The sequence below is a fragment of the Pundamilia nyererei genome, unplaced genomic scaffold (assembly GCF_000239375.1).
Source record: "Pundamilia nyererei isolate P.nyererei 1_Seehausen unplaced genomic scaffold, PunNye1.0 scaffold00171, whole genome shotgun sequence".
NCBI classification, from domain to species: domain Eukaryota; kingdom Metazoa; phylum Chordata; class Actinopteri; order Cichliformes; family Cichlidae; genus Pundamilia; species Pundamilia nyererei.
Genome location: NW_005187572.1, coordinates 1,008,031 through 1,031,476, shown reverse-complemented (window position 1 = coordinate 1,031,476; position 23,446 = coordinate 1,008,031). Strand labels below are relative to the sequence as shown.

Here is a 23,446-nt window from a genome sequence, read left to right as displayed (position 1 = left end):
ACACACACACACACACACACACACACACACACACACACACACACACAGCTTCAGCACATCCTCTACAGCCTCATGGCGCATATAATTTAATGTGCACACATACAATCAGACAACACCAAGCACCACTCGGGTCTATGTGTCGCGCTCTTATGGAACCACACCTTCTTGCATATGATGGATGTGTGATTTTTCTCCTTCGTTTAAGCGTCACACACAGCGTGCAACATCACACATCCATGGGTGCACTAAAGTGTGCTGGGTTAAAAGGTTAAAGATATTTAAGACCTGTCACAGCTATAGATAAACAACTTTCCTAATGTGTTCTCAGCCTGCTATAACTCTAAGCAAAGAGGAGTGGCAATTTTAATTCATAAAAGTGTTCAAGTTATAGATCCAGGGGATAGATTTCTAATAATTAAATGATTTATATGTAACAAAACGTTATGTATTGTCAGCTCAAATGTTGATGACCCCTCATTCTTCCACGGTTTTTTTTTTTTGTGCACTCTCTGAACACCCTGCTCAGGTTGCTCACTTGTTCTTGGGGGCGACCTCAGCCGTGAACTAAATGAAGAAATGGACATGCTCAATACAGGAGGAACTCAGTGCAACTGACAGTCCACAAATGTAATTAATCAGTACATGAGCGATTACGGACTTGGCAACGCATGGCGTTCCCTTCAGGCCAACCGTAGGGACTTTCTTCTCACGTCCATCACTTCTACTCTTGTCTGGATTACTTCCTAGTTAGCAGCTCACTGCTGAGTGACATTTGAGACACTTAGATGTAGGGGGTGTCCAAATTCATAGGGTGCATCCTCCTGAGGACCTGGCCTTCACGGTCTACGTGGGCCGGGTAGGCCGGAAGTGTGAGGCTGTGAAATTGCACGGTCTAGCCTTAAGATTTGTGTGACCAGCTTTATATCATATAACCCCTATGGCGGGGCGTGGTCTGCAGTGCCGCTGCAGGGGAGGCGGACGCAACTAAACAGCATCCGCAATCATGCCTTGCCAGGATAAAACACTGAACTGGGTCCTGAGTTGATGTTGTTGTTGTGGTGTATGTGGTGGGCTGCAGCCAAGCGTGTGAACAGCAACCAGAAGAATAAAATGTGTGAAATCCTCAAAAGCATGAACGTGTGGTCATCGGGTCTGTCGTGGTTTTGCTACACTCGCTTAAAAATATGTTACAGTAGATCGAGAACTCAAGAAAACCATGAATCAACATATGAAGATGCTGCTGACGTGAAGCAGAGCAAAGCTACAGAGGTTTTATTAGAGACTGAGCTAAGAATTTTGCAATTTTTCATAAATTGTAAAAGCCCAAATTTCTTCAGTATTGAACAGCCGAAATTTGACTTTCTTGTCAGAGATTCCCCCCTAAAAACAGCAGCCGTACACAACGGTACACTGGTGGGTAATAAGCCAGTGAAAAATGCAGAAAACAGAGATTTTTTGATGGGAAACTGGTCTTGAAGTACACTGAGAGACAGCACTGTGCAGGAAGTGGGATTTTATTGTGGTGGAAGCTAAACGGCAAAAGTAAGAGAAAAGTCATGACGATGTTTTTCAAATGTGAAGTGTAGGTTCATCTTCTTTTCCTGCTGGTTCAGTGAGTTTTGGCCGGAGTGATGAAACGTGCAGTTTCAGAATCTGTGAGATGTGAACAGCGCTTTGTGTTTCTGTTTGCAGAATCTAGTTACCTGCCCTTTAATTGCTCGGTGGTTGTTAAAATAGCTTTGTGAGTTATAAGCTGAGATTCTGGCGTTTCTGGCAAAATACATTTATATTTAAACATCTTTCAGAATTTAATTAATTGATATCGGACTATTCAAATTAAAATCTATTTAAAATCGGGAAATCTATTTTTTAAACCCACAGGATCTAACAGAGGTGGAGGATGGACTCAACCTGGGTGTCTATTGCCTTATGTAGTCTGGGAGTTGACTGAATGTCTGGCGGGTGTAGTTTTCCCTCTGTGGTTGGGTCGGGTGGGCTTTCCTTGGCTTGGCCCCAAGATGGTGCTGCAGCCATGTACCCTGGGCTAGAAGGGCCTGGCGCCCCCTGCCCTTGGTGGATTTTAGGGAACAGGAGTGCCTATTAGGGTCAGTGGGGGGGCTGGCTCCAGGAATCAGGACACTTTGCCCTCTGGGCCTTTCCTCCCCATCCCTAACTGCTTCCCGCTCCATCACACCACCAAACATGCAGGGCCTTGGACACTCTCATTACCTACATTGTCATAACACATACACCTCTTCTGGGTGGGCACACTGAATGGCGTCTAGACAGGGGGTCTGTTCGTTCAGCCTCACCCCACCTGACCCCACTTCTCAATTTTAAATCGCATGTAGACATTGAGGGTTCTGTGGAGGGGTCGTGCTGACACCAGCTGCTATCTGGCAGAGGGTTGTCTGTGTCACGCCCCCCTTTTTAAATGCACTTTAGAACACCATGCACGGACACCACGTATGAACAGGCGGAGTGAAGCATGGGGTCTTTACAACCCTGTTCCTTGTTTGCCATCTGGGGCTGGAGGTTGAGAGGACGAACTGGTCGTCCGTTTAGGGTCTGGGATGGTGGACTCCTCTGCTGCTGCGGGGACTGAGCCGGTCGGCCTCCACCCCAGAGTGAAGCGGACCATCTCCTGGGTCTGGGGCCTAAATATAGAGTGTGTATGGGGAGTGTGAGTGTGTTTACAGTGTCCATTTCTGTGTGTCTCCTTGTTTTGTGTGCGTGCGTGTTTATTCTCAGGTTTGCAAAGTTGAAACAGACTGATTCAGTCTTAGAGCAGCTGTGTCTGTGTTTTATTTCCATCTTGATGCACCTGATTGTCAGAGGTGTCAGACTTGGTGGTCCCAGCTTTTAAAGTAACCATTTCAAAGTAAGGTGATGAAGTTGATTGTATGGTTGTAATGATTTTGGTTGCGCAGCTTCTCCGACCACAGATGCATATAGACGTCTTTTGTTTATGAACTCTTTATAGCTCCCTTTCTTTCAACCAATCAGCATTTTTCACCATCACACTGCACACTGTTGTACACACTGTTGGTGATGTACAGTGGCAGAAATAATTAGTTGAACATCTGCTAAATGAGTAAATTTGCTCACAAAGAAATGGACCATCTCTAATTCTTTTATGTCGCTTTCATTTTAATAGAGAGACACAGAATATTGTCCAAAAATTCAGGAAACACAGTACATACAAGTTATAACTTGATTTGATCCACCCCAAACAAAACCTGAAATCCTTGCTGTCAAACACAGTGGCAGCAACGGTGAGAGATGTTGGCCCACTCCTCCTTAAAGACATTCTCTAAATCTTTTAGGTTTCTTCACTGTCTGCATGATTTGAGTTTCTGCCCCCAGCACCTTCTCCCAAGGCTTCTCTGTGTCATTTAGATGTTCACAGACAAACTTAAGACAGGTCTGTACCTGCGCCTTCTTGAGCAGGGGAATTCAAGATTTTGGTGTTGTCTGGCGTGTTATCAGCGCTGTTCTGGGAAACTATCTTCCCACCTGCCTTCAGATGATTAATAAATTTAGTTTGGGGCTGATCCACCACCTTCCTCAGGATCATCGTCACGCAAAGAGGCGAGATATTGCGTGGGGCTCCAGACGGAGGGTGACTGACGGTAAATGATAAATTGACTGTTCTTATGCAGCACTTTTCTGCTCTACTTGAGCACTCTTTTCTACACATAAGTGCTTTCTATCCATCTACACATTCAGACTCCAATCAGTGCATCAGAGGAACATGGGGTTTGGTATTTTGTCCAAAGACTGAAGCGATGGATCTCCACCTGCTGAGCTACAGCCACCCCACGAGTGGGTGAGGAGGGTCAATTTACATTTCATCCATTTCTAAATAATCACGCACTGCTGTCACCTTCTCTTGACAGCTCTTTGGTTTTGCCCATGGTGGCAGAAAGGTTGAAATGGAGTTGAGATCAGGAGTATCTGTAATTGATTGATGGATTGATTGATTTCTGTGAGCCACATAAACACATCTGTAGAACCCACACTTCTGGCTGGGTTTTAGGGTATCAAATACTTGTTTCTCTGAATGAAAGTTATTTCTCTATACTTCTATATCTATCTGTATATGTTGTCAGCCAGCAGGCCACACAGCCATGCTCTTCCTCAGGTCTTTTCCCTCTGTCAGTCAGCATGTTATCCTCAGTAGCCTTTTTTCCTTTATTGCTTTTATTGACAGCTTTTTGTCTACATGAGGTGCAGGAACAGCCTGCGGAGCAAGAGAAACCACACTTCTTACTCCTCTCAAAGGGAACAAGGTGGGATTTTACATCTTTTAGAAGCTTCTCAAACGTGATCCTGAGCAGAGATCTCATTCCAACTGATTTATTTATTCAATATCACTGGTTTATTTCCCAATTCTCTCACCCCCCAAAGAGATTGGGCACTAAGAGAAATCAGTCTGTAATCCTACAAAAAAAAAAAAAATCTGTGCAAAGAAAATGTTTTGTTCTTCTGCTTCTTTTATCTGGAAATGTGCAACCTAATCCCAGTCCAGATTGCAAATGCTTAAGTACTCCTTGTGATTTCAAAACTCGAACAGGTCTTGGTATCACTCATTTAAATGTCAGAAGTCTTCTTCCCAAACTTGATTTTGTGAAAATTTGGATGAAAGAGTTAGATACTGATATTCTTATATCATCAGAAACCTGGCTTACTAAATCAATTCAGTTCTTTCCCAACATCAGTCAGGATTCAGAAAACAACACAGCACAGTCTATCTGTAAATGCTGTAAGTTGGTTTTCAAATTACTTGTCACCAAGAAAACAGTGTGTCCGTGCTGCTGGGTCTTCTTCCTCTTTTCTCCCAGTATCCAAAGGAGTTCCGCAGGGCTCCATATTAGGGCCATTGCTATTTTCTCTTTACATAAACAACCTTTGTGATAATTTTTCAAATGCAGCATTCCATCTTTATGCAGATGACACAATTATTTATTGTTCATCTCCTTCAGTAGCACAAACCCTGCAGTTTCTGCAGTCTGCCTTTGATGTCGTTCAGTCCCATTTAACTCAACTTAAGTTGGTGTTAAATCCAGAGAAATCCAAGTTCATGTTATTCTCAAATGGCAAAGAGTTGTTAGCTACGTCTCCTAAGATTAAAACAATTCAAGGAACTGAAATTGAAATGGTCACATCTTACAAGTATCTAGGGATCATTATAGATCAGAATTTGTCATTAAACTAAGTTTATTTTTTTAGAAATCAATCCTGTTTCTCCCTCCAAGTGAGAAAACACTTGATTCATGCAACTTTTTTACCTTTATTGGATTATGGTGACCTGCTTTTTATGAATGCACCTGCCCACTACCTAAAGACGTTGGATACTGTGTACCATTGTGCTTTACGTCTTATTACCGGCTATGGAAATCGTGTACATCATTGTTCTTTGTATGCTGCTGCTAAATGTCCATCTTTGCATATTCGCAGACTCTCCCGTTGGTTGATCTTTATCTATAAATCTCTCCTTGGGCTGGTTCCATCTTATTTATGTGCTTATATGTGTAAAAACCACAACCAATGCAGCCGTCGTTCTCACAATATCCTACAATTGATTGTCCCAGAAATCAGAACAGAATTGTAATAACTGAAATGATCAGAATTGGGAGAGTTTAAGTCTGTCTTAAAGGAACGAGAGAACAACTCTTTTGCTGAGTGCGATTGTTTTTAATGTACTCTTAATTTGATCTGTTATTGTATATTTTTCACATGTTGGTATGGGATATTGTATTTGTTTTAAATGTTATGTACTTATGTGGTACGTGTATTGTGACTTTTGTTACCATGATGCCAGGTCTCTCTTGGAAATGAGATTTTTAATCTCAATGAGATTTTTTACCTGGATAAATAAAGGATCAATAAAAAAATATATATTTTGCTTTTACACAGGACAGACTGCAACATGTTCACAGCTTTAATTCTACAAACAGAGGTTTAAACACACACACACACACACACACACACACACACACACACACACACACACACACACACACACACACACACACACACACTTATTTGCCTTCAGTGAACTCTGCTCTTGTTTCTAAGGCAACTTTTCATCCAGTCAACATTTGACCTACACCCAGAGCGTCTTTGTTCAGGTTTATGAGATTAGCAAACCATTGCATTCTGTTTTCATTTACACACTAATTTTTATCTTTATCAGTGTGTACTCACAGATAAAGGGGTGTGTCCTCCCTATTCTCTCTCGGGCCAACACGGAGATGCTGATGCATGCTTTTATTACCAGTCGCATTGATTACTGTAATGCCCTACTCTCTGGTCTTCCTAAGAAGAATATTTCAACTTTACAACTCTTGCAAAACTCGGCAGCTCGTGTGCTGACGAAGACCAGAGGGCGGGCCCACATTACACCGGTTTTAGAATCGCTGCACTGGCTCCCCGTGTATTTCAGGATCGATTTTAAAGTTCTTTTATTGGTTTTTAAATGTCTTAATGGTCTTGGGCCTTCTTATCTCTCAGATCTGCTTTTACCATACGAACCCTCGCGGACCCTGAGGTCCTCTGGTGCTGGCCTTTTGATTGTCCCTAAAGTCAGGACACATACTCACAGAGAGGCAGCTTTTCAGTGGTATGGTCCTCGTCTGTGGAACAGCCTGCCGGAGGAGCTCAGGGCCGCAGAGAACGTACATGTTTTTAAGAACAGGCTCAAGACCCACCTTTTTAATTTAGCTTTTACTTAGCGTTTATTTATTTTATGCTTATTTATTCTATCCTGTTATTCTATTATTACTTTAGGCTTTACCTAATATTTGCTTGATTTTATTCTTATTCATTTTTTAATCTTCTTATTCTATTTATATTTATATTTATATTGTATCCTGTTCTTATTTATTTTATCATTTTACCCTATATATATCGTATTGCATCATATCTCCAGTGTTTCCTCGGAGGGCGCTCTCTGCACCGGGGCTGTGATTGACCGTGGCTGCTGGGTCTCTGGGGGTCCTCTCAGCCTGGCTGGGGGGCTCCTTTGCCTCCCTCCTGCTGTGTGCCCAGCCTGGAGGCTGCGGTCTGCGACCGGCTCCCGGTGCAGACGGCTCCCTGTTATAGTGTTTCCTCACTTGGCTCATGCGAGTCCAGCCCAATTTTTACTCTTTAAGTGTGCGCGTGTGTGTGGGTGGGGGTGGGGGGATATATGTGTATTGAGAGTGTGGGGAGTGAGTTGGAGGGTGGGGTGGGCTGCTTTTAACTATGTAAAGCACTTTGTGCTACATTTTCTCTGTATGAAAAGTGCTTTATAAATAAAGATTGATTGATTGATTGATTTAATGCAACACACATTCTAACTGTATTCATTTAATAGTTAAAGCAGTCTTGGGTAATAGTGGAGCAATATATTATTAACTATACACCAGCTGTTATAGGGGAAGAGCAGGGCACACCTGGGACAGGTCACCAGTCTGTTGCAGGGCTACATCAAGCCCTCACATGTACAACTTTTGAAATGTCCATAACGTCCTTTTGATCTGAACAATTTGTTAAGCTCTATATTAATGCTGGCATCTCCTCACCAAGAGTAACTCTGCATTTTATTGACAAAATTACAAAATTACAAGAAAAAAAAAAAGACTCACTGAGTTTAACAGGGTGTCTGTTTCAAAGAAACACGAGTGAAAAAAAATCCATCCATAAAAAATTAGTGCTGGTATGACATCATCACCTGGAGCAGCAGGGAGTCGTGATCCTTGCTGCTGATAGGCTCACTGGGAAGAGGGTTGGGATTTTATTAATAAAAGCATCCAACACTTTGAGTGCAACACACTGCAGAGTCAGACGGTAAGCAGCATCACGGCAAGGATACTGATCAGAAGATAGCAAGGTAAGAGGACTTTTTTCGTTACTTGTAACAATAAACAGGATATCATCTGCAGTAAAGGTTTGCAACTAACAGCAGCAGGTCCTCATTTTAAGTTCCTTCCTGTTAATTACGAATGCAGACTTAAGTGTTTCTTATAGCGCGACATGGCAGGGACACTAAAAGCTACATGAAACCAAATAATCGCAATATTATGCTCTTATTTTCTGAGATTAAAAAAACGTATCCAGCTGCTATATGAGCTGTAGTGTATTTCATGCACTGTTTCACAGACTAAGTTGGACCTTTGTGATGCTCAGTGTGTGTTCTTCATGAGCTGAAAATGTTGTTAATAATATGAATTTCCCTTAAAAAGAAATGGAAATTCTTTCCACAATGCACATCTCACTCCTTACAAGCTTTTCCTGTTTTAGGAAAACATTAGAGTTGCCATGGTAACAGCCACTCACCTGAGTGACTCACTGAGCACCACACCTTGTCTAAAGTTTAAAAGAGGGAGACAGATGAGCCAATCCTCCCACATATTAGTCAGTGCGCCCCAGGGCGGATGTGGCTACAATGTAGCTGCCATCACCAGTGTGTGAATGTGTGTGTGAATGTGTGGATGACTGGATGTGTAAAGCGCTTTGGGGTCCTTAGAGACTAATACAAATACAGGCCATTTACCATATTACGCAGCCCTGCGTGAGCAGCTATTCATGCTGATGTCAGCAGTGAAACATGGGATTTACTCAGCTCGAGTCATTATTCACCGCGTGCTGTTATAATAATGATTGAGAAACATGTTGCACGGCGCGGTCTGTAAGAAGTACTGACTCATACTGGGTGCTGCACTCTAGGACGCACACTGTTTATTTTTTACAGCAACAACAACTTTTTCAGATTAGCCGTCACTGTAGTCCACGCTGATGTGGACAACCCGCCACAGCTGCCCAACAAATGTTCAGGTTTAGCTTTCTGCAGAGTTCCTGAAGCTGAAAGCAATTTAGGCTTAGAAGTCATTTTAAAGGAATTTAGGACCACAGCTGAAGATAAAGCAATCACTCCAGGTTATTTAATTTTTCTGGTTCACTGGACCTCTAGCTCTCTGAAAGCCCAACAGTTTCTGAGCATTTTTGCCCTTATTGTAGGTTTATCCTCCTAAAGTGCTGCACCTCTATGGAAATCAAAGTGTCATTACTGGAAACACAGAGAAGTGTGGCGTATAGCAGGCTCTTTATTGTTTTTTTCTTAACTTCTGCTAGGCTGGGAGGTCATTTGGCTAGACCCCAAATGACAAAACCATAAAACAAAACATCCCCAACAAACTGTACTAATGTATGCAGGCTAACTTGTTGGTTCTGGATAACATGTAGAAATTTACGAGTCCACCTTGAGTTTAATCCAGATCCAGCTTGAATTCGTGCCAAGTTTACATCACTTTCTGCACAACATGAACTATGCCTGGAACCAGTTTCAGCCATGCCTTGGTTAAATCCATGTTGCTGGTTTTGCACTTCTCCAAGTCATTCCTAGAAATCTCAAAATATGACTGCTGTTGGCTCCATTTTCATTTTCCACTCGTCCAATTCGGGGTCCAAGAGTGCCCGAAGCTCATCTCAGCTGACGTGCGATCAATTATTTCTCAAAGGCTACACATAAGACTTGTTTTTAGAATACTGAATTCAATACTTTAAGACTTTAGGGTCCACGAGAACCCAGGTCTTTGTTTCATAAATGCCACCGGTATCAATAGCAGGATGGAAATCGTACTCCTCCCTCTGTTCTCAAACTGAGCAGTGTCTGTTGTGTCTGTTCCCACCTATTCTGCCTTTAGCCTTCAAAAGCTTCTGAGTCTGCACCAACACTCCCTTTTCAAAGGCCTTTTCAACTCCAGATGTCCTTATACACATTCACAGGGTCATTTTTCTCCACTGTTTCCAGTCTTTCTGTATTGCTAATGTCAGCATAGGGCAACAAGTTGCACAGCTTTTGGAATCTTCTGTTAAAAATGCAATTGCTACTTTGCTACTTTCTCCAAAAGCAACACTGAAAAACTCAGGATGGGTACCCATGTGTGGTGCACAGTATCGGGGGGAAAAAAGACCTTTTGATGCGTCTGTTATACAAAAACAACAATGGCAGGGCTTTCATTTCATTCATGACAGAATAACCGATCTCTCTCCATTGTCTCTCTCTGGCCTTTGGCAGGCACGCACAGAAGACTCTGAGCTCCCCTAACATGATGCCTACAGTTAAAGGCTTGGCACACACGATACCCAGTCATGTTCTCAGAGTGGGCCAAACTATTTGCTTGGAACCGTCACAGGAGACAGTCACCCACCATGATGATCCTGATCTCGACATTTCTCTGGAAAATCTCAACCAGTTAATCTTGGAACTGGATCCCACATTTGAACCCATCCAATGCAGCAAAAGTCCCACATGTCTCAGCCCCCCTACAGGTACAGTAAGACTGTAAACACTTCTCTTGCTCTACCCAATTCAACCTCACATCACTTTATTGCAGATGCATCAAACTCAAACGAGAGACAGTCAAAACTTGCTTGCTGTGTGGGAAACTGAACTTGAAAAATTGTGTGGTTAACAGGTACCATATAGCAACTTTATTGCTCTGAAATCAGTTACGTATAAAAGCCTAAAATTGCCAAGTGCAGTTTCACAGAAAATCTACATCTAATTGACCTCAAAGCCACTTCTCCGTTTTTCTCAAGCGATATAATATTCATTTTGAAACCATGCACCAGCAGAAATATAGCAGCACCCTGCGAAGGGTGGAGCTTACTGAGGTCACAAACACTAACCTGACTAGATTAAAACACCATATTTGATTCAGGCCTTCACGATTCTGACAGTTATATATGGCAGAATATAAGGACCAGTATGCTAGGTCCTCCTTAAGTTGACAGGGAAGAGATAAAAATGGCCTGTATTTATATAGCGCTTTACTAGTCCCTAAGGACCCCAAAGCGCTTTACACATCCAGTCATCCACCCATTCACCCACAGGTGATGGCAGCTACATTGTAGCCACAGCCACCCTGGGGCGCACTGACAGAGGCGAGGCTGCCGGACACTGGCGCCACCGGGCCCTCTGACCACCACCAGGCGGCAACGGGTGAAGTGTCTCGCCCAAGGACACAACGACCGAGACTGTCCAAGCCGGGGCTCGAACCGGCAACCTTCCGATTACAAGGCGAACTCCCAACTCTTGAGCCACGATCGCCCCAGGGTTTAAAGAGGGTTTAAAGCTATTTCATTAGTCCAAACAGTAATAAGACAATTTCAAAGACACTTCAAACTCAGACACTTCATGCAGAGTGGTCATAAGCAAGTTTAAATATTGCTTTGGTTGCATGTCTCTTAAAATCAGTTCAGCAACTTTTTCAAAGCTATTTTCTCTGCTGCTGTGGATTCAAGCATGTAAAAACATTGCTTGTTGGTAAAGAAGTCATCAGTTTCTCATCTCTCTTAAAATTACTCCCCTTGACCCTGTTGGAACCTGGTTACAGGCAGTGTGCTGGGAAAACTTGTCATCATGTTTCACCCATCATGTTATCACACTTTCAGCAATAAACTAAAGCAACTTAATGTTGCCTACACATTTGGTACCTACATGTTAAATCTGCTTTCTGATCATTTACCTAAATATACTATTGTAGAAAAGTTAAATTTACTTACAATTTAGAGTGATATGTGGACCAGATATAACCTGTATAAAGGGCCTGTTTAGCCCTTTTTTATGCTTCAGTCTAACTCTTGAAAGCTCCCAGCTTTCAGAGGTGTGACACAGAGCACAGTAAAACCATAGCCACCCTTGTAAACAAATAGTACAGATAGCCTTGGGCTCTGGAAATTTACCCACCCTTTCTGAGATAGTTTTAATATTTTTAATCATGTTGTAATTGCACCACTTTGTCTGTCCTGGGATTATTGCCCAGACTTGTACCACACCCTGCATGTGTTACAGCTACAGACTGAAAAGGCTCAGCGAGCAGTCACGCACCGGGGTGGAACAACGGTGCCTCATTCAGTCCTGCTTTCATCAGAAAGTGTGCGCAAGAGTCAAAGCATACATACATATGTGTAAAAATAAATGGGTTTCCTGTTTCTGATCTTTTCTTCAGAGAAGTTTGGTCGTGTGTTTATGAAACTGTCACGTGTTCTGAAAAGGTGAATAAGTTTAAAGGAAATCAAGCAGCAGTGTGGAGAAATATCTCCATATTCAGGCAGATTTCGCTCTTTCTGCATGAACATTAGTCATAATTATGCAACTCTGGTTGCAGAAGCCGCTCGTCTGGCATATACAGACACCACATGCTATGGCATTTTCTTAAGGGCATATATTCTCTGAGTGCCGATCACCACGGTGATCCTGACGAATCAAGAAGTGGCTGAGGCTCCTCTAGGCGATCTAATGTTCTAGCAACAGTACAAATGTGCAACTCAAAGAACACTCTGTGCAAGCAGGTACCTGCATGACAAAAATACCTGGCAACCGTGTCCTTACATACACACCAAGCCAGTTCTGCTGATATAAACCAAACCAACACTGTTTTTTCCTCACCAGAATAAACTCCCTCCCAATACTAACATCTCACCCTTCCACCCACAGATGCCTCTTGCTCAGATGAAGATTTCTCTGAAGTTGTGCTCATTCCTAGAGGCTGTTCAACCATTTCATCACCCACAGTGGTCCCCTCGGTGTCCCCAAGTATACCCATCCCCACACATAACGGCCTCAGATGCAGTCCCCAAGGGACGCTGGTTTTCTCCAGCTCCCCAACGTCCTCTCTGCCCCCGCTGCCATTTGGCAGCGCACCCAGGCGAAACCCCTCACCGAAGAATGACTTTTGCCAAGGATCACTGCGGCTGTCACACTCCAACAGAAACAGCACCGCCTCACTGCTCTCCACCTCGACCTGCTCGGACACCAGCTACATCCTTGGCAGGTAAAACTCAGTAAGACATCCCATCATGATACAAATGTCTTCCATTCTGTCCACTTTTCTGGTCTTGAAAACTGATCCACTTTAAACATGGTGAGTATTTTGAGGCGACACGAGCAGAGAAGGCCTGATCGACTTGGATGAGCAGTGCTCACATTGTGACTAAAAGCTGTTCCATTCTGTGTGTAGGCGAGGGTCACAAACAAACACACACAGATATTATTGCTTTCCCAAGCATCTTACTCCAAACTTTAACCATCACCGGTCAGAGCCAAACTCCAACTCCAAGTCTCAAACTTCAAGCAGGCCTGAAAGAATTTAAACACAGTTTCAAAGCATTATGCTCAATCCTTTCACAAGTGTTAGGGTTCATTTCTAAACACAAAGTCAAGATTCTCCTTATTTAAAGAAAGGGAAGGGGGGGGCATGCAGAAACTAACTGTACTTCCCAGTGAAATACACTAGTTTCACATTTTTACTGAATTTACTATGAAATCAGGACAATTTATGTCCATGTACTCCAAATTTCTGACATGAAACAATTTCTGACATGCATCTCTCCCCTGATCTAAAACAGGTCTTACAACTTATTGTGACTCATCTTTATTTATTTTTGGTTATTTTTGTCTTTTGATTTCCTGTGAGAAATGACTTCAATCACCCACTTGAGTTCTTATCACGAAACCTGCAACCCGCAGTCTACATTTTGAACAAGCACAATCACATAGTCCTCAAGTTTATCCTTACAGCTGTGCGCTTTCAGAATCAATGAGTGTTATATGTGTACTTCACGAGTGTCTGTTTGTCATGTATTTATAGAGCAACTTAAAACTGTAGCTAGAAAAAAATAGGTCAGGTTGCACTAGGCCTAAAATACTGCACAACCTTATGTTCAATTTGTTCTATACCTGCAGCACCAGTTTACATCGCAACAGTCGTCTAAAGGTGCATTATAATTATAACTTCCTCATGGAAGACTCCACGACAGTCTTCCATGAGGAAGAACTTAGTGACACTTTTAATAGGAAGAGCTAGAAAAGACTTTTCATGGTTTTTCTTGGCTCAGTCTCCTGCTTTTATTTAGCAGGGCACTACACACAAGCACAGTCTGCATATATCGAAGGCAAAAGGCATTTAACACACAATTATTTGCTTTTATTTGAGCTTTTACCATTTGATAACCAGTTACCCACTGTAATTTCTTTTGTTCTGAAATAGTTTGAAATATTAAAAAAATAACTTAATCTATCAACAGAAAAGAAGAAAACTGACTTGCATTTCCAAAAACAGCGCTGTACTTTGGTTTAAAACCACTTTGTGCCTTAATGTAGTGCCATAAAACCTACTCGGATTGACTGGTTTTCCATTACAATTTAGTACCTCCAAATGTGCATGATCTTTGTCATGCCAACGTGTCCAAGCGTCCCACAACTTAATTAATACGCAGCACGAACGCTACAACAAAGGTGGACAAGAATAAACCTGCTGCTCGGTCTGTGGATTTTTGTCAGACTTGGGGATCACTGAGTTGTTTTTTGTTGCCATTTCCCAGTTGTCGGGTTTCAAAAATGCCGGTTTTGATTTCCGTGAACAAAACACTCTCATGACTCGTAGAGTGATGCTACTGACCAGCCAATTGGTGGCATGCAGTCGATGACGTCACATTTTAGTACCTGCTCGGATTGCTTGGAACCCCGGCCAAGCAGGTACTAAAAAAGTACCTGGTAACAGGTGAAAACTGTGCCTAGTCAAGCCCAGTAGGTAATAATGGAAAAGAGGCTTAAGTGACTAGAACCTCAATTCAACCATGCTAATCATTAAGAAGACCTTTTCATTCACAAAGTAAGGTAAGCCTCTCGAAGAGGTTTGCTTTTGCACAGGATAATTACAAAAACACTTTTAAATTCAAAAAACAAAAAACATGTTTTTTATTAAAGTCTTTGTTCCTTTAATTATAGTTATCCTTCTAGAGGGAATTAAAAATATAAAAAAACGTCTCACTGCAAAAGAACCGTGTGTTTCCAACGTTATTTTTCCTCCTTTTTCTTTCCTCATAGTAACCTCTCCTTAACCGGTGAAGATGCTGATTTTCCAGAGTCCATGCTACCCGGCTCCTTTAGTGACGATTCCAGGATGAAGCCATGTAATAACAGGCAAAGCCTGGAGAAGCCCTTGAAGACAAAGCGAGGACATTTACAGGAAGTGAACAGCAGAAGAGCACAGAACGGCCCAGTCTCAGGGTCACTGACCGATATTCCCGTACTGTTAGTCAACGGTGCACCTCAACAGGACCTGCACAGCCCTGAACCACAGATCGAGTTACTCCAGAGGAACCCTGTGTCAAAACCAACATATTCCAGTTCTCAAGCCCGTTTTAACGGCAGCCAGCCATCGATGAAATTTGTCATGGATACGTCAAAGTTTTGGTTCCGTCCACACATCAGCAGAGCAGAAGGTGAGACCCAAGCAAGCATCACACGAAGACCTTACAGTAAAAGCACTAAATTCACAGTGGATTCGTTTGAGGAGGTCTCAAAAGTAACAATTTCATTTCACAGTCCTGCTTAAAGTACAAAATGTTGATGCAATTCAGCATGAAAGCATTCACCACAAAGTTAAACACATTCAGTGCTTTTCCATCAATGGGAATCTTCTCGAAAGCTTTGTTCAAACTCTGAAACTGTGCCATCAAGCTAAAGTGATCAATAAGTGTTTTTCTTGAGTAATAAAACACACGTTGTTGCATTTTTCTGAGCATTTTTGATGTCTTATTTATTCTAGCTGAAGCTCTGGTAAAAGACAAGGAAGCAGGAACCTTTGTGGTGAGAGACAGCACCTCCTACAGAGGCAGTTTTGGTTTGGCCATGAAGGTAGATCAAACGCCCACCAGCTTTACTGCTGCTGCCTATCCAGGTAAGCTCACTAGTAAGAGCAGTGGCCTGACCTCAGTTTCAAAAGCAGAAATCAGTCAGATCCAGGAAACAGAAGATCTTAAAGCCACAAAAAACACAACTGCACACACAAAGCATGAATACAGCGTAGCGTATTGCTGTTGTTGTTACTCATATATAACACAGACGGTGTATAAAGATCTCTAATTTTACATAAATGCTCTGGTCTATACCAGAGCCCTGCAGCGCATGCCTTACCCAACTCTGCTGACGACATCAAGCGATCTGTGGCGTGCTAGCACGCAGTGCTGTCATTTTTTCCTACCACAGTATACCTTGTATAAACACAAAAGAAAACCAGCTGTTTACGGCACTGTAAGCAGTCGGTGAGGGGGAAAAAGGACCTCACTCACGAAACAATTTTGAGGCTTGCCTCGTTTGTAGATTTGTACGTTTTCATCCCTTTCAGGAATGCGGGATATGTGAGCGTTGGTCAAGCTCTGAGACCACTTCACTGACAGGCTCCATCCATCGAATTAATCCCTACATCCCGGGCAATCTAGCAACATGTTTTTCTATTTAGCATGGTTTTCTTTAGCAGAACATTATATAATAATGCCTCTTTTATTTAAACCAGCCACAAAAATGTAAGGCTATAAAATGGAACTAAGAACACTAATTAACTCAGTGAGACCAAACAGTTTGCCTTAGCTAAGCTAAAGTTATAAATCCTTCACATACAGACATATAAAGGCTGCCTGTTCTGCTCGCTTACAGCACCAATCTATCCTTAACTCTGGTCTCAGTGCAGTCCCTCAGTTTACCCTTTGTCATAAATGAATCATTTTAGCTCCTCTCCCTTTAAATGAACTTTCACCTGATTGTTTGCTCCGTACAAACAGAAGGTTCAAACAGCAGGTGGATGAATATCTGCTCTCAATGTGAGCTTTCCGCTCCCAGAGATTACCGAACAAAACTTCTGCCAGTTTAAGATGAGCATCCAACACTGTAATAGTCTATTTGTCATTCTTTTCTGTTATAATTTCCATGCACATGACTGACAGCGTCATGTGCATGCTGATAATCACCTAGCCCCCCAAAAAAGTGAGGAACAAAAGAAGAGAGTGCATGCCCTGAAACCTCGCAGCACTGCTCGTGAGGACGGCCAATAAATTAGGCTGTAAAGCTCCGCGACTCTATTTTACCGACAGACCGGCACTAGTCAGTCGTTAGGGGGAAAAACATAGGACAGGACGACAACATCAGATCGTTGATGGCCTCATTTATGTGTTTATGGTGGCCTTGTGAGTCAGAATGAATTTTAAATTAAAGTAAATTAACTCCCTGATCACAGCAAATGACAGGAGACAACTACCTGAAAAACTCTACATTTATTAAATCTAATTTATCTGGGCTGTATGGAGACAAAACGCACTGAATGAATGGCAGCACTTTACTTATTACAGCAGCAACATAATGTTTTTTGAAAGCTTTATGTACCCTGCGTCTCTCACATTCAGAAATCACTGCCATCCAGCGCCATTAGTAACTAATGCCTCTCTTCCATCATTGTGGTCTCAGTGCTGTGCAGAGGCAGCTCTGCTTCAGCGCCTTTTAAGAACAAGCTCACATTTCGAAAGGTTTGGGAATCCTGTGCAGCAGCGCTACTGAAGCCGGGTGAAAGAATTCGTAGGTTGCATTTGCCAATCGCTGATGAACATCTTGCGGTGCCCTGCCACACAGCCACTGACGTCAACACGAGCAATTATGTGGTTCTGTGTCTTCTTTTTTGAAGAAACTGGTGGGAAAGGGTTATTCCAGTGCTTCTTTATCACATTGCCTTCATATATTGTTCATTCTCTGACATTTGTCCTTTTGTCAAAACAGGGGAAAGCAGCTCTGATCTTATCAGACACTTCCTCATTGAATCATCCGCCAAAGGCGTGCGCATTAAAGGCTCTTCTCAGGAACCCTACTTTGGTGAGTCGAGTTATCAGTTTCATACCCACCGAGAATTCACTCGTCTGTTTAAAAAGCGAGTGCTGCTCTGACTCAGAGATCTCTCGCCTCCTGGGATGTGGGTGGGCATGAGTGCCATGGATCTTACCTTTGAGCATTAGTAAAAAGGGTGTGTATTCTCACACCCAAAGAACCTTTCTTATCAGTAGTGTGGGTCACTGGTTTGTAATCAGACACCCATGGCCATGTACTGATATGTCTCTCGCCACAGATATGTAACGTTACAGTAATGTTGTCACTGAAATATGGAAAAACAGTCATCATAGCAGCAGAAGGATTTATACTGTAGTGAGTCTCTGTGTCATAACAAAACTCTGTAGGTTGTCTTCAGACCTGGCAAAGTGTTGAGGATAAAGTTCAAACTTTATTGTTCTTGAGATAGCCAATCAGAAAGTTGCTTATCTGTACTCAGCTGGAGCTGTGATTTGCTTTGTGTCTTTGCAGGTAGTCTCTCTGCCCTGGTGTACCAGCACACCATTTCTGCGTACGCCTTACCCTGCAGATTATGCCTCTACTGCCACGGTAACTGAGCCTTTGTTATTACTGCACACACACACCAGGAGTAGGCAACTCCAGGCCTTGAGGGCCGGTGTCCTGCAGGTTTTAGATGTATCCTTGTTCCAAAACAGGTGATTCAAATGACCTCCTCAACATGTCTTGACGTTCTCCAGAGGCCTGGTAACGAACTAATCATTTGATTCAGGTGTGTTGACCCAGGGTGAGATCTAAAACCTGCAGGAGACCAGCACTTAACTTTTTTAGTGCTGAGACTTAATAAATAATAAATAATAAAAGTAATCTTCATGTTTGAAAACTATCAGATTGCCTTAAACCTGCATCCTTTCCAAGGTTTGCAAACAATATTGGTTCATAAACATTAAAATAATGGAGTTTGACTTTTTGTTTTAAAGTGTATTTCTAAAGGGGCCTTTAACATATTTCCTTCAATATAATGAATCGACTGTAAAGGACAACTGCTGGGCCCTGAGAGCGACAGATACCTGCTGTGTGCTGCAGAAAGAGACTATGTGAGAGAGACTGAACTATCTGGAGACAAAAGCAGCTGTAGACAACCATTCATACTATATAAAGATATTTTTGAATGAAGGCTTAATTTCAGTCATATTAGCTCGAGCTGAACTTAACAGTGATCGAGTCTGAGCTTTTAGGAAAGGGTTAAAAAAGAACTGCTGGGAATTAAGCTTTTTAAGCCAAGGCCTGATCGCCTCTGTGCTTTAATCTGGACCTCAGGAAAGCCAGGAGTTTGTTCTGCAGACCTCAGTGACTTTGAAGAAGTGTACTGGTTCAAAAGATCAGAAAAGGTATGAAGCCGCTAATTCCTGCAATGCCTTAAAAACAAACAATAAAATCTTAAAGACAATTCAGAAACTGACTTAGTAACTGTGCTGCAGCGTTTTAGGCCAGCTGCAGTCGGGCTCAACCTGTAGTTTCAGATAATACTGAATAAAATATTTAGTTCATTTTGTAAATCATCATCAGTCACAAAGGAGGGTTCTCCAAGATATACTTATTGGCTAATAACCTGTCAATCACAAGATGCAAGTCAATGAGTGAGCAATGTCCTCAGTCAGCTCCAAGCCACACTTCTTATGTGGTGCTGACAACCAAAATTACCCTTTCGACCAATCAAAATGATGGACACAAACCAATGAGTGGCATCACTGAGGTCATGACCATCCTTTAGATATAGTCGATTGTGTTTTTCTGTCTGTGTCAAAGATATAACGAGGTAGGAAGGTGTCCTCACTCAGACGCTTGGCCTTTCTCACAGTAGGGCTACTTTCCAAACCAAATTCTAACAACTAAAACTATTTTGGAAAGAAGATAAAAGCCAAACTAAATGAGAATGTTTCTTCAAATTATGGATTGTCGGGTTATCTTTCTCACGTCAGAGACAAAAAGCAGGAACAGATCCTAACAGAGTGCGGCTCCAGCGACCACAAGCTGGCAACTGAAAAAAGGAAGAAACAGTAATGCAGGGAAACCAGGGGTGTTTCCAAGAGTCTGCTAATGTACTGGCAATGAGCAGAAAACTGAAACATGACACTAAAACAGATCTTTACTTGAACAAGTTCTATTGTGCTTTAATGCCACATTAAAAAATTTTTTTAAAAAAAAGCAGAAATATTCCCAGCAGAAGAAGAACAGGGACAACTTGCTGCTCAGTACTGACAAACACGCCCCCAACATCAGGGACAGACACCACGAACACTGGAAAAAACATTAATGTTGAATCAACTGAAAGTGTCATTTCTAAGTCATTTGGTGTTACTGTTGTGCCAGTAAAGCCCCTCATATTCAAATAAAAAACTCAAATCTTATCTGTCTACACAGACCTGAGATCAGCAGAGGAGAGAGCAAAAGAGAGAGCACCTTCAGAGGACGACAACAAAATAGGTGAGTCCATGTAACGCCCCAACAACTGACTCTGTTTGGGCATTTTTAGATAAGTAGTATGGCCTGTACAGGACCTGGCCTGGTCCAGTGTCCAGGATTTGGGGAAGACTTCTTTGCCTTTGCCAAAATAAAGACAAACTGGACATTTTCTGTCAGATCACAATATTAAAGGTATTAAAAAGTGGACCTTTTCTAAGCAGCAAACACTGATGATAAGTTATGATTTAAGATATGATTAAATACATAATTTTGCACCAACACTCCAAAAACTAGGACGGGGTTAATTTAAAATTAAGCTAATGGAAACACAGGTTAGTGTGACCTAATATAGCGCAGCTGCAGGTTTCCTTCTGTTCGCCACAAAGCTGTACCTGTGCTTCAGCACAGCCAGGGTCAGAGTTAAACTCCAACAAATTAAACTCTAAAATAAGCAGTAACAGGAGTCTGACCAACAGAGTTATGATAGAGTTAAGAAGAGTTAAGAAACCAACAACAATTAACCCCCTTGCATTCAACCTTTTCCTGTCCTGCGGTTATAAACACTACTGTTCTGCTCTGCAGCCAAGCAGGAAATGCTGATATTACCGTGTCCCACCGACTTGTTATCTGAGGTTTGCTCACAAACATCGAAAGCCTGGTTTGAGGGTTTGCACATCGCTTTTATCTGCAGAATATAAAGTGTTGCTTTTACCTGCACCCCTGTTTTCATGTGCATTGACTTCCTGAGCAAACAGCTTGACTGACTGTCAGGCAGTTTGACTTGCCACAGCCGTGAAGCCTCTCACAGGTGGTAATAATACCTCTTCTCGGTAAAGAGCTACGGCGTTAGAGATGCTGCTGATTTCACGCCACAGCCACGTGTTGCTTCATCAGTGAGAGTTCAAAGACCGAACTTTTCTTTTAAAGTCTGAAAAACTCAGGATATTATTAAAAACACTTAGCGTCGTCCTGAAGGCTTTTCCACATTCCTCAAAGTCTCCTTTCACTAAGTGGGAGAAAAATGTTCAGGCTTTGAAACATTCCAGCTGTTTTGGCTCAAGTCCACTCAACCAGGCAGGCAGCCATCTTTGTTTCGACACAGATAAATGGAGGACAAAGTATCCCAAAATTTTATTTACTTCGGTGAAATACTGAGAGATTTCTCAACAGAAAAATAAATAAATGAAGTGAAAATATATAATCCTCCAAAGCAACAAGACAAACTTTATAGTCTCCTTTATTAACACACAAACATGGGGAGTCTGAGGACATTCCTCAGCTCTTCTTACTTTCTGACAACACTCCCTTCTGTACTTAAAGTCTCCCAGTGGCAGAGTCGAAACAACCCCTCATCTCTGTGTTTAACAAGTGTGTTTGTTTGTCTTGTCAACAGCCTCCAACTTTGTCTACCTTAACGCCATCCCCACTGAGATGCTGACGGGCCCCTGTGCAGTGCAAAGGGCGGTGTCCTCAACACTCGAGAAGGCTCCAGGTTCCTTCACACCAACCATAGTCAACATGAAAGTGTCTCTGAAGGGTGTCACTCTCACAGACATCAACAGGAAGTAAGAAAACACATGAAATCAACGTGTTGCTGAGATTTTATGCGCTGCCGTGCTGTTTAGGTGTGGTCTGTGTGTGACACTGGGTCAAGACTCATCGTTTCTTGCAGGCTCTTCTTCAGGCGCCATTACCCTGCACACATGCTGAGCTACGGTGGTGAAGATCCAGACAATCGAGTGTGAGTATGCACGACATGAGCTGCGAGCGCAGACGTCAGAGATCATCTCCACTGATGGTCATCAACGTGTTTCATTTCTAATCTGAACATTTGTCTGTCTTATACTCACAGGTGGACGAGAGGTTCAAGTTTTGGTGCAAGGTAATCTGAACTTCAAGTCTAAACAGGGGACCTGTTCTGTTCATTTACACATTTTAGCTGTATTAGTGTAGCTTTGCATCAGCAGCAGCTCAAAATAATCCTTCTTTATCTTACACTGTGTCTTGGTGCAGGAACTCAGTTCATCCTCTTTCTGAAATAAGGTGTTTCAGTCAGCTCCTCCCTTTTAAGCCAGCTTTTTTCTTATTGGCTGCCCCTCATAAATCAATTGTTTGAATAGGATGTGGGTGGGGCTTCTATGAATACTACTGAGAACAATATATTTTACAGTAAATAATGAAAAGCAGAAGAGGTCCCTTTGAAAAATATCTTCTTCTTGGGGTGCAGATTAATCTGACTCATGTTTCTTTGTGCCGACAGGTTGTTTGGCTTTGTGGCAAAGGGCATTGAAGCCGGTATGGAGAATGTTTGTCACGTATTTGCAGAATATGACACCCTGCAGCCCTGCAGCGAAGTCATCAAGGTGATTCAGGCAGCTGTATCCAGGCCATAAACATGCAAACCCAGAGACGGCGTGATACATCTTCAGGACTCCTGCTTACACTTTCTGTTTAACACTGTGCTCTTCTACAAATAACCTGTCCAGTATGGTGGTTACAGGAAGTGTCGCTACTGCTTTGGAGAAAACTGGACAAGTTTGTGTTTCTGCTGAATTGCAAGGAAAACCTGATTTAGGTTCCGGTGTTTGATCAGATGATAAAAATCATATTAAAAGATATATGAGTGATTATGGGAAAAATTAGGATATAGTGGACTGCACCTATAACATGATTGTAAATGAATGAGGCGCCATAGTTTGAATGTCATCCAATCAGCTTGTAAAAGCAGTAAAACAAAGCCAACTATTTCTTTTAAGACTGCTGAGAGAACAGTTGTAGATGTGAGAAAGCGGCACGTTATGTCTTCATAAGAACAGAAGGCCTTTTCCCTGAGAGGTGAACGTGCATTATCTGATGCATCGAAATATAGTGATGTGGTAATTAAAAGTTTGAAGGTGAAAAGACTTGAAGAGAAACAAATGAACCCTGGTAGGTCAGTTCATTTCAAATTCTGCAGCTACCCCTGAATGTATTTATTACACTGCAATGCACTGTAAAAACTTTATTCTCTGTATGTTCGTGGATTTTTATTTTTGTTTTTCATGATGGAAAATAAACATTTTTAACTATTCATATGTTAATAGTGTGTGTGAAAATAATAAAGAAGAAGAAGCTTTATTTTGGACGTGACAGAAAACACAACAGTCTGCACATATTTCTGTGTTTTATTTGAAATGATAAATCTTTAGATAAAAGCATAATGCTTCATTCAAATGAAGAGTGTGCTTCCTGAAGCAAAGCAAAACCAAGTACAGAACTGCATAGGTAATTTTTTTAAATATTCTCAACATATCTTAAGGGACCCAAATGCAAAGCTCA

The 23,446-nt window shown here is 42.1% G+C and overlaps 1 protein-coding gene across 1 annotated transcript; it reads left to right on the top strand.

Annotated features, from left to right (window-relative positions):
- Positions 1–7,825: 7,825 nt before the first annotated feature.
- Positions 7,826–23,127, top strand: LOC102209112 (tensin-4). Its single transcript, XM_005746023.1, has 12 exons — positions 7,826–7,876; positions 10,064–10,317; positions 12,488–12,824; positions 14,879–15,276; positions 15,603–15,734; positions 17,600–17,692; positions 18,176–18,253; positions 20,087–20,149; positions 21,522–21,693; positions 21,801–21,869; positions 21,981–22,010; positions 22,389–23,127. The coding sequence occupies exons 2-12, from the start codon at positions 10,095–10,097 to the stop codon at positions 22,519–22,521; spliced, it is 1,728 nt and encodes a 575-aa protein (XP_005746080.1). The 5' UTR covers positions 7,826–7,876; positions 10,064–10,094; the 3' UTR covers positions 22,522–23,127.
- The last annotated feature ends 319 nt before the right edge of the window (positions 23,128–23,446 follow it).

What these genes read in the sequence shown, in the direction of transcription:
- LOC102209112 (XM_005746023.1), top strand. Translation starts at nt 10,095, where the DNA reads ATGATGCCTACAGTTAAAGGCTTGGCACACACGATACCCAGTCATGTT. An exon ending in CTCACAGACATCAACAGGAA is followed by an intron (nt 21,694 to 21,800) that starts GTAAGAAAACAC and finishes CGTTTCTTGCAG; the next exon opens with GCTCTTCTTCAGGCGCCATT. An exon ending in GGTTCAAGTTTTGGTGCAAG is followed by an intron (nt 22,011 to 22,388) that starts GTAATCTGAACT and finishes TTGTGCCGACAG; the next exon opens with GTTGTTTGGCTTTGTGGCAA.